Source organism: Lynx canadensis, chromosome E1, assembly GCF_007474595.2.
Source record: "Lynx canadensis isolate LIC74 chromosome E1, mLynCan4.pri.v2, whole genome shotgun sequence".
In the NCBI taxonomy this organism is placed as follows: domain Eukaryota; kingdom Metazoa; phylum Chordata; class Mammalia; order Carnivora; family Felidae; genus Lynx; species Lynx canadensis.
Window position 1 is genome coordinate 9,914,249 of NC_044316.2, and position 17,850 is coordinate 9,932,098.

The 17,850-nt window shown below is 38.7% G+C and overlaps 1 protein-coding gene across 1 annotated transcript in view; it reads left to right on the forward strand.

Moving 5' to 3' along the window:
* The window catches only part of AKAP10 (A-kinase anchoring protein 10), an 80,589-nt gene that overhangs the window by 42,396 nt on the left and 20,343 nt on the right, over positions 1-17,850 (forward strand). Inside the window, exons 5-10 of the mRNA XM_030294790.1 lie at positions 2,024-2,122; positions 7,370-7,454; positions 8,274-8,397; positions 9,479-9,615; positions 12,090-12,234; positions 14,056-14,229. Coding sequence (XP_030150650.1) covers positions 2,024-2,122; positions 7,370-7,454; positions 8,274-8,397; positions 9,479-9,615; positions 12,090-12,234; positions 14,056-14,229 — 764 coding nt within the window. The remainder of the gene's footprint in view (positions 1-2,023; positions 2,123-7,369; positions 7,455-8,273; positions 8,398-9,478; positions 9,616-12,089; positions 12,235-14,055; positions 14,230-17,850) is intronic.

Sequence of the window (17,850 nt, forward strand, 5' to 3'; positions counted from 1 at the left end):
ACTGTCACATTTGGGTGTAGTATCAAAGAAGAATTTATCCACAGTGATCTCAAACAGCCATTAAAATACTCCTTTTCCCATCTCTGCCTATCTGAGGCAAGAGTTTCTTAATATAGGTAAAAGGAAACCCATTCCTCTATTCACAATACTTGTGACACCAAACGTGGGCTTTCCACACCAAGCACTTCTCCAGTTCTCTCTGTGGTCAGTAACTGGGGGTCCTACTGTTCAGTTCATTCTGGCCATAACTACCCAGAGTTAGCACAGACCTCACAGGGTAAGGGCGCTGTTCCACAAGACTGCCTCCCACTTCAGATGCCAGTCGCAAGTCCCAAGTACATTTGTCACCTGTACTTCTGGCCAACCAGCTATAAATCTGGGATTTCCACAGCCTCTCCTCAGGTTCTGTAATCTCTTATGATAGCTCACAGAACTTTGGGAAACATTTTATTTACATTTATTGGTTTATTTTTAAAGTACATCAAGGGGTGCCTGGGTGGCTCAGTTGGTTAGGCGTCTGACCTTTGGTTTCAGCTCAGGTCATGATCTCATGGTTTGTGAGTTTGAGCCCCACACTGGGCTCCAGGCTGACAGCATGGAGCCTGCCTGGGATTCTTTCTCTCCCTCTCTCTCTACCCCTCCCCTGCTTGCTCTCTCTGTCTCTCTCTCAAAATAAATAAACTTAACAAATAATAATAAAGTACATCATAAAGCATGGAAACGAACCACCAAATGAAGAGGTGTATAGGGCAAGGTCAAGAAGATCCCAAGTACAAAGCCTTTGTCTCTGAGGGGTTGGGGGTGTGCCACCCTCCCAGCACATAGATGCAGTCACCAACCTGGAAGCTCTGAACCACTTCATTTAGGGTTTTCATGGTTCTACAACATGGGCATAATTGATTAAATTATTGGCCATGGGTGATTAACTTGATGATCCCCAGCCCCTCTACCCTCCCTGGAGGTTGGGGAGTGGGGTGAAAATTCTAGTTCTGTAATCACACAGTTTGTTCCTCTGGCAACCTGCCCCATTCTGCAAGTCACCTCATTACCATAAACACTCCTGTGGTTGAAAGGGGCTCATTATGAATAACAAAATACGCTCCTCTCACCCCTGCTGCTTAGGAAATTCTAGGGGTTGCTTTTAGAAGCTCTGTGCCAGAACCAGAATGAACAGTGTGTGTGTACACGCACCAGCACATTAGAATATACTTCAGCCAACACAGAATAGTACGGCAGATTGAATGCCAAGGCAGATCATGAAAGTCCAGCAGTTTGCTATCAAGACAAAGAGCATTGCAAAATGTAAAACAAAGCCCATTTCTCACTAATTTTTTCAGTTTGGAAAATCTTTTTTTTTTTTTTCACATAAAAAATATTGTTTATGTTAACTTACAACAGATTTAATATTGTTAATTTTAACCGAATCAATAATTTTCTTATTTTTTATTTCTCATATGTTAATACCTGTAGATAAAACTCACATTAACAAAAGCTGTTTAGGTTCTTCAATTTAACTTAAGGTTGCAAAGAAGTCCTGAGACTAAAAAGTTTGAGGTCTGTTGTTTTAACCTTCTAGGGTTGTTGAAAGTCGAACGAAGGTATTCATAAACCTGAAATCATTTTGTAAAATATTTTAAGTGCAGGTTTATAAATAATTTTGCAGTTCCTGCTGTTAACATTGCTGAGCAAGTCCCTTACGTTGAGATTTTGGAGAAGAGACATGGAAAGAGGACATGCATAAATAATTGCTGTTAAGGAGCAGTTGGTTAGTTTAGAGGAGGAATAGGGGGCGGAATTCAGGCGTAACTTCTCTGTTCCACAAACCAAACGGTGAAGAAGCAACATTGTTTTCTCCCGTACATATTTTTTTATATATTTATATTTGTAATAAATGTGGATGTATTTGTGTGTGTGCACGCACACGCTTGGGCATACAGCAAACAGCCCTGCTGTTCATGATTGTAGCCCATTACTGGTCCAAGTGTGCTTTGAATTTTGAAGTTGTCCCCTTCTTCCCTTGCAGGCATAGAACAAGATGCAGTGAATACTTTTACCAAATACATATCTCCAGATGCTGCTAAACCAATACCGATTACAGAAGCAATGAGAAATGACATCATAGGTAAGCAGTGCTTGAAGCTATGGCAAAAAAAAAATAATGCCTGTCTTTGATTATTACTTAAGAGAATCTTTTATGAAAATGGAAGTCAACATATCCCTTCTTAGTCTGTGTTCAGAGTACTTTAGTATATCAACTGTAGCTCACTTAAAAGTTTTCTCTTCATACGTCAGATGTAAATTCTTGGACTTTGGCTCAAATAACAGCAGCAGCAAAAACAGTAGTGACACTCAAAAATGTTGAATTCTTACTGTGTCCCAGACAGCATTATAAGCACTTTCTGTGGATAAACTCTAACCTTCTAAAAACCTGTAATATAAATACAGTTATTATTTTATAAATGAGAAATCTGAAGCACAAAGAGGGGATTTAATTATTTGTCCAAGATAACACACCTCAGACATAGCAGACTCAGGATTTGAAAACAGACCGCTACAGGGGCACCTGGGTGGCTCAGTCAGTTAACTGTCTGACTTCAGCTCAGGTCATGATCTCGTGGTCGGTGGGTTTGAGCCCTGTGTCAGGCCCTTGTGCTGACAGCTCAGAGCCTGGAGCCTGCTTCAGATTCTGTGTCTCCCTCTCTCTCTGCCCCTCTCCTGCTCATGCTGTCTCTCTCTCAAAAATAAAAACGTTAAAAAAAAGAAAAGGCGAGAAAATAGACCACTACACGTTGACTGGTATGCTATTTGGCAATGTTTTTCATACTGTAAATTCAGACTAGTCTCCTCTTATGACCACACCTTCCTGCCAAAAAAAGACTAGAATAGAAAAATGAAAGTGCTTCACAGTAGTAAGGGCAAACCTCATTTCAGGAAATTGTTTTCATCATATGTTTATGTATGTATATACTATGTCATGTAAACCTATTTCTCTGTAGGTCATAGTAAAAAAAAAAAAAAAGAAAGAAAGAAAGTTTTTACTCTGTTGTATAAGAAGGACCTTAGAGGCACCTGTAATCACAGATGAAAGTGATTTGTTTATTCATTAAACAAATATTTATTATGTTCCCATCAAGTCCTGGTACTGAGTTTTATATTTTTATTACAGAAACTTGATATTTTTGATTTATGAAATATAGCATGTTATTCTTCTAGCAGATTCTTCCCAGCATGGGGCTCTTTCAGTCTTTATCACAGATACTTTGCATTCATTCATTATTGAAGACAGCAAAACCTTTTCCTGTCTAAACTGTAGTTCTTAATTTGGCCCACCATACTTTCCAGTGAACAACTGTTGACTATTTTAGGGCTTGTCAGATGTTGGCCCCATTGTTTTCCTTTTGTTTCTCCCACACAGATAGACTCTTATACAGGTCTTGAGGCTGTTGATTGTCCCCATTTGCTTGTATTTTGGGTTTTCACTCAGTTTTGTTGCAAATGTTGTCTTTGGAATTTGGCCTTTCTATGCAGTTCCTCTATTTTTATGTGGGAATTTGTTACAACCATCTTCCACACTTCTCTAGACCAGCATTTCCTCTGCAACAGGACAACTGGGGTGTGCTAATTGATTAGAATTTGGCTATTTGAGATATTGATTGGCTAGTGATTCCTTTGGGGATTTGTTTGTGCCAGTGAATAACCAAACTATGCAGGGGTAGGGGAGAAAAGGGGGGGGGGGATTCAAGTAAAATATTTAAAAATGAAATATCACTTCAATTATTTTCTTTCCTTTTCTTTATCAAATTAATGATATAATCCCGTGAGGGGAAAAAAATCTTTTGAAGTATAAGTTGGTAACATTTAGTGATCAAGAGATCTGAGAAAGTTAAAATGTTAATTACCTATGTTTTTAGACCATTTTTCTTCTTTGAACCTCATTCTTCTGAATCCTACCCTGTTTTCTTCTCTTTCAGTTAGAATATGCGTTTTTTCTTTTTTAATGTTTATTTATTTTTGAGAGAGAGAGAGCACAAGCGACAGAGGGGCAGAGAGAGAGGGAGACACTAAATCCAAAGCAGGCTCCAGGCTCCGAGCTGTCAGCACAGAGCCCGGTGCGGAGTCGAACTCTGAGCCATGAGATCATGACCTGAGCTGAAGTCAGATGCTCGACCAACTGAGGCACCCAGCCGCCCCTGGAATACTCTACACAGCTCTACTTCAAGTACATCACAGTTGGAAGAAGTCTGCACTTAAGCTGTTATTGTGTATCCCACCTGCCTAGTTTGGTTGTAAATGTTATCCATGGGTTTCTGGTATTGCTGGCTCATTACTCCCTGTTTATATGGGGACTCAGAATAACCCAAAAACTGTGCTTCCACTGCTTCCTTCATCTTCTGCAAATCCTTGAAGTGGTAGAATTTTAAAGATATTTTGAAGGTATAGCTGATAGAATTTACTGATGGTTGGAAGTTGAGTAGTGTGAGAGGGGAAAAAGGCATTAAGCATGACTTCATGTTTGTTTGTTTGTTTTTCAAACCTGAATAATGGGGCACCTGGGTGGCCATCAGTTGAATGTAAGACTCTTGATTTCAGTTCATGCCATGATCCCAGGGTCACGGGATCAAGCTTTGCTTCGGGCTCTGTACTGGGCTTGGAACCTGCTTGAGATTCTCTGTCCCTTTCCCTCTGCCTCTCTCCCCCTGCTTGCTGGCTCATATGCTGTCACTCTCTCAAATAAACAAACAAACCTGAATAAGAGAGTGGAGTTATCATTTATAAACTTGAAAAAAAAAATTTTTTTAACGTTTATTTAGTATTGAGAGACAGAGCACGAGCAGAGGAGGAGCATAGAGAGAGGGAGACACAGAATCCGAAGCAGGCTCCAGGCTCCGAGCTGTCAGCAAAGAGCCCGACATGGGGCTTGAACTCACGAACTGTGAGATCACGACCTGAGCCGAAGTCGGTCGCTTAACCGACTGAGCCACCCAGGTGCCCCTGGAGTTGCCATTTATAAGATGAGGAAGACTGTGAGGGTAATGGCTTATGGGGAAAATCAGGAGTTTGGGTGTTCACTAAATGGTGAATGTCAAGTATGCAGCTGAATATCTGCACTAGGAGTTCGTGAAAGAGGTGTAGGTTGAAGATACATGTTTAGAAGTCATCAGCATATAGGTGGTTTAGAGCCACAGATAACATTACCCTCAGCATAAATATGATGAGTGAAGACAAAGAAGTCTTAAGCACCCAGTTCTGAGGCAGGCCTGATATTTACAAGTCTGGCAGGTGAGGAAGAACTAGCAGAAACTCAGTAACAGCTAGTAAAGTAGGCCCCGCTTTATCAACTCTGTCTCAGGACAGTAGTTCTTTTCTGGAAGCCAAGTGAAAAAACGTTTCTGGGGGTAAGGGAGTGATCGAAGGTGTGTTAAATCCTGCTGAGAGGTTAAGTAAGATGAGTACTAGGAATGGAATGGACTTGCCAACCTGTGGACAACTGGCCCACTGGTTATCTTAATTTCAGGGTACCAGTGGAGACGAAAACTTCATCAGAGGAGTCTTAGAATAGGAGGCGGAGTGGAGACAGCAAGTATGAGCAACTCTTTGAGGCATCTTGCTCCAGGGATAAACTGGAAGGGGATGTTAAGTCAAGGGCCAGTGGGTTTTGTTTTTGTGGTGATGTGTTATACGCATATAAGGTATAGCATACAAGGAAGTTCATATGTGTAACATACAGACAGACTGTATATAGCTGGTGAATATGAGGCAGCAGCAAAGAAGCGATGCAGGAGACTGAGGGGACAGTTGCTGTAAGAAAGAAGTCTTGAGGCAAGAGGAAGGGGTCCGGTGCTCAAATGCAGAGTGTGTGGGTAGAGGTGCAGGTGAGTTGGTAGATGGGGTGGCAGGAGATGGAAATAATTTTCTGACTGCTTCTATTTTCTTAATGAAGTAGGAAGCAGAGTAATCAGCAAAGAATTCGAAGATGTATATCATTTTTAAAGAGAAAGAAGAAGATGTGTTGTGTGTTGTCCGGTAGAGTATGAGAGAAAATGGCCCAGGAGACTGTAGTATGATCCTTGGGTTTCATTAAGGTCGTGCTAAGGTCATGAACTTAAAGTGAAACCAGCCATCGTGGGCGGGAGGGTTTCAGCCATGTTTGATAGCTGGCTAACCAACGGGCTTACCCACTTGCTGCAGTTGATTTAGGTAATTCCTAATTTTAGCACACTTTGTGTTTCTTCCAAATAACATTTTGCTAAACTTTTTACAGATAAACCTTTTTACAAATCCATAACTCTTTAGGTTGCAGTCTTAGAAATAGAATTGCTGATTGAAAGGGCATGTTTATTTTTAAAGCTTATGCTAGAAACTACCAGAATGCCCTCCGGAAAATTATATACCACTATTTTCCCACAAATGCTAGTGTCTGTTTTCCCATGCCCTTGCTCAAACAAGGCAGTGTAGTGTTACGCAATTAAACATATGCATTGTTGTAACAGTTTTGTGCCAATTTGCTAGACAAAAGGTGGGGTGCCTCATTATTCTAATTTGTAGTTATATTTATTTGATTACCAGCGAGCATGCATATCTTTGCATATTGGCCATTTTATAATTTGTTCTTTAAAAAAAAAAAAAAGTTTTGTTTTTTTTTTACATTGATCTCTGTACCCAACATGGGGTTTGAACTCATAACCCCGAGATCAAGAGTAGCGTGCTCTTCTGACTGAGCCAACCAGGCGCCCCTATATTTGTTCTTTTGTAAACTGTCTTTTCGTGTCCTTGGCTCATTTTTCTTCCAGGACATTTCTTTTTTTTTTTTTTTCAACGTGTATTTATTTTTGGGACAGAGAGAGACAGAGCATGAACAGGGGAGGGGCAGAGAGAGAGGGAGACACAGGATCAGAAACAGGCTCCAGGCTCTGAGCCATCAGCCCAGAGCCCGACGCGGGGCTCGAACTCACAGACCACGAGATCATGACCTGGCTGAAGTCGGACGCTTAACCGACTGCGCCACCCAGACGCCCCATTCCAGGACATTTCTTACTAGTTTGTAGGAGCTCTTGATATATGAATGATAATAATCTGTCACATACAAAGTAAATTGTCATTCATGCTGTGAATTTTTTGCACCAGTTTTATTTTGTTTCGGAGGTGTTCTCATGTATAAAAATTAATTTTATGTTGTTAAATCTTTTGATTTCTACTTTTGTGTATATGCTTAGAAAGACCTTCCCTACCTCAAGATTAGCCGTGCACCTGTATTTTTCTTAGCTCTATTTAAAACTTTCTGATTCATATGCCTCTACCTTTATTCCTCTGATTCCCAAAGGTGTATAGTTCAGATTTAGTAGAAATTTATTTACCATTTCTTTTACAGCAAAGATTTGTGGAGAAGATGGACAGGTGGACCCCAACTGTTTTGTTTTGGCACAGTCCATAGTCTTTAGTGCAATGGAGCAAGAGTAAGTTAATTACATACTTTCCCATTTGCATTTTCGGGATCTGGGTTCACTCAACTAAAAACAAATGGTCTCTGAGGACTTAAGTATTTTGAATGTTTACAGGATTGTTTAAGCATACTCATGCTCTAAGACTACTTTGGTTAATGGTGTCTTTTAAATATAAATTATGTGAACTCTTAAAAATAATAAAACCCGTGTTCATTTTTAATGTTAATATTTCCCAGTAAAAGAATTTGTTTTAATTCTGAAGTCATTTGGGGGTGATGTGGGTGTAGTGTGACTGTTACAATTGGTTTCTGTTCAAACAATGCACATGTGCAGGTGGATATCCTAATTTGTTAGTGCATGCTTTAGGCTTAATGGATGCTGTTACTACTAAATCCACATAGATTTGTTGAAACGGCCTCCAAAGTTGTTTTGTTTTGTTTTGTTTTAGATTAATTACTGCTGCATGCCCTTAAAAAAAAAAATCTACATATTGATTCATTTAGCATTTCTGAAAAGGGTGCTCTGTGCAAGGCACAGTTAGATACAATGCCTGCTTTGAAGAAAATTAGAGCCTAATGAGAGAAATAGGGCATGATCTTTGGTTACCGTAATAGGAGGTAGCACGTGTCACAGAGGAAAACTACAAAGCCACCAAGAGCGGGGAGAGATTATTTCCAGGTGTAAGAATCAGGAACGACATCAGGGGAAGGGAGGTAGTGTTGACCTAGGCTTTTAAGATACAACAGGCACAGAATGGAAAGAGTGTATTTTTCCCAGTTAAGCTCTTTCCTTGGTCGTTCCCTCAAATTTTCCCTTTTTGTCCATGTGCAGGCACTTTAGTGAGTTTCTGCGAAGTCACCATTTCTGTAAATACCAGATTGAAGTGCTGACCAGTGGAACTGTTTACCTGGCTGACATTCTCTTCTGTGAGTCAGCCCTCTTTTATTTCTCTGAGGTAAAGTCTGCATTTCCTTTCACACTCTGTTAGAGCATTCCAGCCTCTGAACTAGAAATGCTGGGGCCCCCTCTATAGAAAATAACACGGAAGAGCCAAGTCATTTCCAAAAAGATCAATTGGAATGACACAGTACTATTTTAAGTTGTATCTAATGGCAAGGGTACTTTGATGGCGTGTTAGAGTAGAGAATGTGAAAATTCAGTGTAAGATAACTCTAATTTTGAAAAACTTATTAAACATCTGCTTATAAGAGAATGCATATTTTTGATTATTTGGAGCTGTTTTAAAAAACCACAGTTTTGGTACATGATTCCAATGCACACATATTTGCAGACCAGACTTCAGAAGAGAGAAAGAAAAGTAACAAACTTTTTCCTACTATCGTCCCTTTTACTTTAGCCACTGGATAGGATTTCTCGAGCAATGAATATATTAATCTCTTTGAGGCATACAGTTTAGCGTAATGGTATTTGTTTAGCTTCGGCAAATGAAATGCTTTTGCTGCAAAGCAAATGACTATTAAGTAGAGATGAGAGGATTTCCAGGCTCACAAAGCGTAACTTGGATACGCTTGACTCTGCCTCTCCCAAGAATAGAGCCCGTTCAGTTGATCTGCTTTCTCACTCCCTCGTTTGCCATCAGCCTAAGTCCAGCATTTGTTCCCATTACTCTGGCTGCGTGGAGTGATGGAAATGATCAGGTATAAAAGATTTGGTCTGGTTAGTTTACTCTGTGTATGTTTGCCAGCGAGGGACCACTAATCATCTTTACCGTGATTTTTATTCCAGTTCACTTAAGTTTGTATCCGGCAGTGTGGTTGTTTTGTTGTTAGTTTTTGTATTTTCTCCCTACAAGAATGGCGTTATGCTTTTCAATCTCAAATAACTGTAAGTTGTTGACTGGCATTAACTGAACAAGTGGATCTGTTTTTGTGTTGTGTTTTGGTGTGTGTGTGTGTGTGTGTGTGCGCGCGCGTGCGTTCGTGTCCTGTATTTTAATGGTTGGACTTAGAGATTAGAGATGGGGAGAGAAATCTGTTTATGGTCTTTTTTTCTTCTTTTGTATTTTTCCTTCCTAGTACATGGAGAAAGAGGATGCAGTGAATATCTTACAGTTCTGGTTGGCAGCAGATAACTTCCAGTCTCAGCTGGCTGCCAAGAAGGGCCAGTATGATGGACAGGAGGCACAGAATGATGCCATGATTTTATATGACAAGTGAGTTTTGTTGATGTATTCAGCGTTTGGCAAGTGTTTGTTATTTGATAGGTACTTCGGAAATAAAGATGAACAGATTCAGTCCTTGCTGTCAAGGAGCTCACAGGGAGTAGCAGAAAAGCTACGTTTCATATGGTGTGTATAGTTTTAGGACTGTTAGAACAAAGGTCTTGGGGGAATAGGAGGTCTGTGTGTGGCAAGAAGGTTGATGGTGGTGGAGTTCAGGGACGGTTTCACAAGAGAAAGATGAGAATTGGATCCTGAAGAACGAATTGAAATTTGCTAGCCAGAGAAGGCAGGAAAGAACATTCTAGGCAGAGGGATTGGCACAAGCAAAGTCAGAGAAACTTAGGGGAATGTGGCACTTTCAGAAAACTTGAGTTTGGGTAAGTAAAACTTGGGTAGGGAATATAAGCAGAAGATGGGGGCACCTGGGTGGCTCAGTTGGTTAAGTGTCCGGCTCTTGATTTCGGCCTGGGGCACAATCTCACAGTCAGATGACTGAGGCCCGCATCGGGCTCTGCATTAGGCGTGGAGCCTGCTTGAGAGTCCCTCTCTCCCCTTCCTTCTGCCCGGTCCGCACGCACGCGCATATGCACACGCTCTCTCTCCCCTCTCTAAAAAATAAAAAGGAAGATGAAACTAACTGGGATATATTAAAAAGGGTCTTGACTCTCTATAGGCGGATCATATTTTGTGGTGCAGATCTGCTCAGCCTGGTTCATACTCAGTGAATAATAGTTTTTCACTTGTCTTCACTGCAAACGAGAGGATGGCAAAATCTTACAGTGAACAGACTGAAAACATTTGGTCAGTTAAATGATAAGGCCAGCGCCCGTATGCTGTTCATTTAATTTTCCATATTCTGTAAAGAAAAGTAATATGCTATTTGTATCCACAAGCAACTGCTAAGAGGATAACTTGATGGTAGAGGAGAATCCATGGACTGTCAGGGTTGGGAGAGAGCCAAGTGCATCTAGGTCAGTGATTCTTAAACATTGCTCTGCAAGTTCATGCTGGGCTGTCTGTGTGAAAATCACCTGGGGGCTTGTTAAAAATAGGTTTCCAGTCCTCTCTGAGAGAGATTCTGATTCAGCATGTTTGAGGTATGACCCAGGAATCTTTATTTTTAGAAGATTCCCCAGATGATGCTGATGAATAGCCAGATTAGGGATCTAGTCCGATTTTCCCATTTTGCAGATGAGAAAATGAAGGCCCAGAGAGGTAGTGACTTTCTCAAAGTCACAGGGCGAGTTAGTGGCATAACTTAAGCTGGAATACAGTTCTTGATGTTTTCTCACTGTTTATTTTAGTATAATGTATTTGTGGGAAATATTATATAAGAAATATTGTTACATGGACGTTGAAACAGCAGATGTTTACATTTAGAAATTTGGTCTGAGATGCTCCAAAATTCCAATCATGGAAGAGTATTTACCAACTTACTCATTACAAGATGGGAGACTAACTTTCTGTTAAGAAAAGGCTGATGACAAAAAATATATATGTATATTTTTTTATGCTGGAACAGAAAAATGGTACTAGTAGTGAGATCCTGGCTGGAGGTCAGTGACCCCACAGAGCAGAGAGTCTGTTTTCCTACTGGATCCCATTGTCACATTGGGAGCCTTTTGTAAATGAAGGTTACCGTATGGCATCCCACTCGCACTGTCATTTTGTCAAGTTCATTGGGCCATATTTGACTTTACCAATCCCTGTTTGTTTTTATGTCTTCTGTATATTATGTATGTAACATCACAGTCCTATCTAATCAGTCTTTATTTGTATCGTAGACAGGATTTAGAAGTCCCCAAGATAGTATTTTTCTTTTAATCCTCCTTTTTTTGGTATCCACTTTATAATCAGCTTACCAAGACACTAGTTTTGCATTATATCTTAAGAAGTTAGAAATCTTTGAGGTATCACTGATCAATTACTCCTTCTCCTTTCTGCACCCAATCATCAAGTCCTGTTATCCTATCCAAATACATCAAATCCACCTACTTGCCCCTCACTGTTCTTTTGTTTTGAATTCCTACTTGTACATTACTTGGGTCTCTTAGTTATGATGGCATGTTCTTATTGTGGCCTATGCAGAGATCTTTTCTGCTCCCTTTCCAGGGGAAATAACTGTGTCTTACCCTCCTTTAAGTCGATTTCTCTCTCCCAAGTGCTGAACAGAGAATGGGTACCCATTCAATGTGTGTGATTGATTGATTTCTTTGTCTCAGTTGACCCTCAGAAAACTTAAACAAGGGCTAAGGATGACAGAAGGAGATAATACAAAGGTAGCAAGTTGACTTTAGGGCCGTGGGAATCAAGGTTGCAGCCCAGCTGTCAGCCAGTTCTAGAGTCCTAGGTCTGCAGGCTGAATCAAGTAGCCTCATAGAAGATTCTCTAGTGTAGGTACCAAAAGTTGCTTCTACTGGCTGTGGAATTTGGTTTTACTTTCTTTGGCTGTCTTTGTACCATAGGTACTTCTCCCTCCAAGCCACACATCCTCTTGGATTTGATGATGTTGTGCGATTAGAAATCGAATCCAATATCTGCAGGGAAGGTGGGCCACTCCCTAACTGTTTCACAACTCCATTACGTCAGGCCTGGACGACCATGGAGAAGGTAACCAAGAACTTCAAAAATATTAAAACCGCAAGAAGTTTTTACTGGTGAAACCCAGAAAACATAACACGGGAAAAACCAAATGTAACAGAACAGTGGAAAATGGAAACAGTGGAGCATAGTGATTAAGAGCAGAGGCTTTGACTCTGACTTGGTATGTATTCATCTTAGCCTTTATAGGCTGAGTGACCTCAGGCAGTTACTGAAATTCTTTAATGCCGTTTTCCTCACCGGTAAAATGGAGATAGTATGGATACTTAAAGTTATTTTAAGGATTAGAATGAGGTAAGATGGATGCAGTTACTATTAATGTTACGCCTGACACATAGTAAGCATTAAAAAATGTTAATGGCTATTAACATAGCCTGTTGTTATCACATTTTCAAAAATGATTCGATAGCAATATTGGGTGAAGTTAGCCTAGGGGTGTTCCAGATATTTCATCAATCTGTCAACAGGGCTAGAGTGCTAGTTTTGTGTATCATAACTTCTGGGGTATCACTGATAGCTTATTAATAATAAGGTGTTGGAATTTGTGAATGATTTATTCTTCTAATGAACTAGAGCAGATTTTGCCAGGAATTGCACAGAGCCCAGGATAAGCCCATGAGGTTCTGTTGCTTATGTATGTCATGTGTATCTAGGTGGGAAGGGGTTAAGTAAGCACTGTAATAATACTACACATAAAAACTGAATTTCAGGAACATGGAAGAGTTACATATAAAATTCAAATCATTAAAATCTAGTGCTAAACTGAGTAGAGTATCAGCTATGGCCCAGGCATAATTTTTTTTAATTAAACTAAATGAAATTAAAGTTAAAATCTTTCTGATCTTAAAGGAAAAGTTCCAAATCTGTATCATGTGAAGAGTGCAAGCTTTCTGGCTAAAAAAGAAAATTAAAATACACAGAAAAACAGAACATAAAAATATTTCTTATAAAATGTATATATGTGAAAGAACTTACACTGATTTTAAGAATACTATCAAGTAGATAAATGAGAAAAAGACCTAGATGGTTTGTTCATCAGTACTTTGAGAATTTCTGTGCTAGGTATTGGTGTTTCAGGGGTAAACGAAGAAATGTGGTTTCTGCCCTCTTGGAGCTCTGTCTATAAAGAAGGCACAAGTTAAAAACATGTTAAGTGCCACCGTCATGGGCTAAGTGCTATGAAGGAAAAGTTGGTGATAGGAAATGCCAGTAATAAGCATGGGAGCTTATTCAGCATCATTAATAATTTTTAAATGCAAAGAAAAACATCCATCATTAGGCACTTATTTAACAGTGATTTGGAAAAACACAATCCAGTGTTGGAAAGCCGGTCTCAAAACAGACACCTTGATATATTGCCAATGATACAAATTAGCAACATCCTTCTGAAGAGTAAATTGGCCATATATATCAAAGCTAGAATGTTCATGCTGTTTATTAACTCAATAATCACACAGCTGGTAATTTATCTTAAGGAAATCAGTTCAAAAGTAAATTATCAATACATACACCTGGACTTTAATATTTATAGCAAACCAGAAAAATGTAGTGTCAGGTTATATTCACTCCCTGCATGTTTTCTGGTCACTAAGAAGTCTAAATATCAAGTCTATGTAATAGTTTTATGGCAAGTGTTTTTTAGGGAAAAAACCTACAAATTGTACTCTTAATTGTAGTCACAATGTAAACTGTGTATGAAGGGATAATACTTGGTAGTGTGACAAAATCATTTGTACCACCTGGTAGAACTGCGGGTAAAATTTTGTTTGCAAGTAAAATTTTAGTCATATTTGACTTCAACTTTAAAATAATGCTTGTCCTCTTTTTCAGGTCTTTTTGCCTGGCTTTTTATCCAGCAATCTTTATTATAAATATTTGAATGATCTCATCCATTCGGTTCGAGGCGATGAATTTCTGGGAGGGAATGTTTCACTGGCTGCTCATGGCTCTGTCGGCCCTCCTGATGACTCTCACCCAGGCGGTTCCGATGGCTCAGCTTCTCAGGTATTGACCAGTTTGCCTCTGCCGTTAGGAAGAAAAGTGTACAAATCCTTTCCTTCAAATACCAGTAACAGATTCTGTGTGTAAGTTTTAGTTGCAGAAGAAACGAAAGAGAAAATAAAATTAGCCTACTTACTATATGTTCTAATCAGAGTATCTGTGGTGATTAACAGTATATTATATTGTAAGGTATTGTCCTCTTTCATTCAGACCATTATTCGGCTTGACACTACGCTGGGTGCTCTCCGTAATCAAATAATATGCATTTAGAGCCTCTGAAGAGCTATTTAGTGTAATTACTTGGGAAATTTTAGTGACTACACTGGGGATGCTTTTTTTATAGAATAATTGAGTGAACGCCTAGATTTGTTAATACTGTATTTCACTGAAGAGCTTTTGATTTTATTTTAAATTCTAGTGCCATTGCACATTTCCTCAACCCTTTTTTTTTTTTGGAGTACTTTCATGTATCAGACTTCTCGGATTCTCTCCAAAATCACGTTAAATGGGTTGTCCTCAAGAGAAGAGATCTAGGGAAGTGCTAAAAAGTTAACTGATTTTTTTCAAGTCACACAGTAAGTGTAGAGCCAAAACATATTCCCTGTCTAGTGTTCTTTGCCGTAATGTAGCATAATTGTTTTCTCATTACACTGTTGACACATAAATAAATAACACTTCAGTTTTTTGACACAGGGCCCTGGATAATTTTCTTAATTTATAAGACAATATTATTTATTACCATTAACAAAGCTCTCCCCAGTACCTTTTCCTCCTGTTTAGGTTACCTGCTGAATGTGGTTGCCATTTTGTTTTTTGATACAGGCTAGAGTGTTTTGTTTTTATTTAGGCACTTACAGGGTCTAAGTGCTGACCATAAAATATAGTTTTACATTATTGGTTGATGTATAATATATGTACAGAAAACTCCTATACTATATAGCTTAAAGAATTTTCATAAACAGACCTAACGCATGTATCCCAGTATCCAAATCAAGAAACATAACATTACCAGTATGTCATAAACTCTCTTGTGCCCCTCTCTAGTCACTATCCTCCCTGCCAGGTAGCTACTATCCTGATTTTGATGGTGTGGGTTAGTGTTACCTGTTCAGTTATATAATTGAAATCATTCCTTATATATTCTTTCTTTCTTTTCCTTTATTTCTTGCATACAGCTTTATTGAAATGGAATGCACAAATCATACAGTTCATTCATTTACGTTACATAATACAGTGGTGTTTAGTATATTCATAGAGTTGCGTAACTGTCACCACAGCCAATTTAAGAGTTTTTCACCTAAGAAAAAAACAGTGTGTCCTTTACTACCCTCCAAATCCTCCACTCCTCCAGCCCTAGGCTACTCCTAATCTAATCTACTTTCTATCTCTGTAGATTTGCCTGTTCGGGTCATTGGAGCCATATGATACGTGGTCTTTTATGACTGGCTTCCTTCACTTAGCATGATGTTTTCAAGGTTCATCCATGTTTAGGGTGTATCAGAACTAGTCCTCTTTTACGAACAAATAACATCCCCTTTTACACACATACCACATTTTGTTTATCCATCAGTTGATGGACATTGGGGTTGTTTCTCTCTTTTGGCTGTTAGGAATAATGCTGTTGTACAAGTTTTTGTGTGGATATAGGTTTTCATTTCTCTTGTGTATATACCTAGAAGTAGAATTGTTAGATCAAATAATCGTTCTATTTAACTGTCTTAATTACCATTGCTTGGGTAACAAGTTTTAAAATCAGGAACTGACAGTCTTCCAACTTAGTTCTTCTTTTTCAAGATTGTTTTGACTTCTCGAGGTCCCTTGAGTTTTCAAATGCATTTAAGGATCAGTTTGTCAACTTCTATGAAGAAGCCAGCCAGGACTCTGATAGAGACTGTATTGACTCCATAGATCAATTTGGGACATATTGCCGTCTTAACAATACTTAATATTGTAATCCATGTACACAGGATGCCTTTCATTTTTTCACATCTTTTATAATTTCTTCCAATAACATTTTGTAGTTTTCAAGTATCCATTTGGTATTTCTTAAGTTTATCCTAAATATTTTATTCTTTTTGATACTATTATAAATGGAATTTTTTTCTCATATTCACATTTTCATCGTAAGTGTATAGAAGTATAATTTTTTTAATTGAGATGAAATTCACTTGACATAAAGTTAACTATCATAAAGTGTATAATTCAGTGACATTTAGTATATTCACCGTGTTGTACAACCATTACTACTGTCTGGTTCCAGACTTTTCATCACCCCAAATGGAAACCTAGCTAATGAAACATAAAGCTGTCACTTCCCATGCCCACCTGTGTTTTCTTCTAAGAGTTTAGGCCTTGGATCCATTTTGAGTTAGGTTTGCATGTTGTGTGAGGTAAGGTCCAACTTTATTTTTTTGTATGTGGGTATCTGGTCCCAGGACCATTTATTGAGAAAACTATTCTTTTACCATTGAAGGATCTTGGCATCTTTGTCAAAAATCATTTGACCTTAGGGGCGCCTGGGTGGCTCAGTTGGTTGAGTGTCTGACTCTTAGTTTCGGCTCAGGTTATGATCGCACAGTTCATGGGTTCGAGCCCAGCATCGCTCTGTCAGTGCAGAGCCTGCTTGGGATTCTCTGTCTCCCTCTCTCTCTTTGCTAACTCCCCCACTCAATCGCTCGCATGCGCGCGCGCGCGCTCTCTCTCTCTCTCTCTCTCTCAAAATAAATAAACTTAAATTTATTTATTTATTTTTTAAATCATTTGACCTTAGAAACATGGGTTTATTTCTGGACTCTCAATTCTACTTCATTGATCTACATGTCTTTTCTTACGCCAATACTAATATTGTTTTAATTATTACAGCTTAATAAGTTTCGAAATCAGAAGCTGTGAGTCCTCCAACTCACATTCCATTCATAAGATTATTTTGGCTATTCTGGGTCCTTTGCAATTCCATATGAATTTTAGGATCAGGTTTACATTGAGTCTGTAGATTGCTTTGGGATGTATTGCCATTTAAGTCTTCCAGTCCATGCACATGGGACGTCATCCCATTTATTTAAGCCTTTAATTTCTTTCATTGATGTTTTGTAGTTTTCAGTGTACAAGTCTTAATACCTCCTTGAGTTATTTTATTCCTGAATATTTTGTTCTTTTTGATGCTATTATAAATAGTTACTTTCTCCATTTCTTTTTCTTCACTGGTAATGCATAGAAATACAACTTTTTTGTGTGTTGATCTTGTACCTCAACTTTACTAAATTCATTTGTTAACTCTAATAGTTTTCTTGTGGATTCTTTAGGATTTTTTTTTTATATAAGATCATGTCACCTGCTAGTAGAAATAGTTTTCTCTCTTCCTATCCTCTTTGAATGCCTTTTATTTGCTTATCTTGCCTGATTCCTCTAGCTAAAACTTCCAGTACAGTGCTGAACAGAAGTGGTGAAAGTTGGCATCCTTGTCTTATTCCTGACCTCACGAGGAAAGCTTTCAGTTTTTAATCTTTTAATATGATGTTAGGTATGGATTTTTCATAAATGCTTTTTATTAAGTTGAGGAAATTTCCCAGTATTCCTAATTGTTGAATTTTTTTTTTTTTTTTTTTTTTTTTTTTTTTATTATGA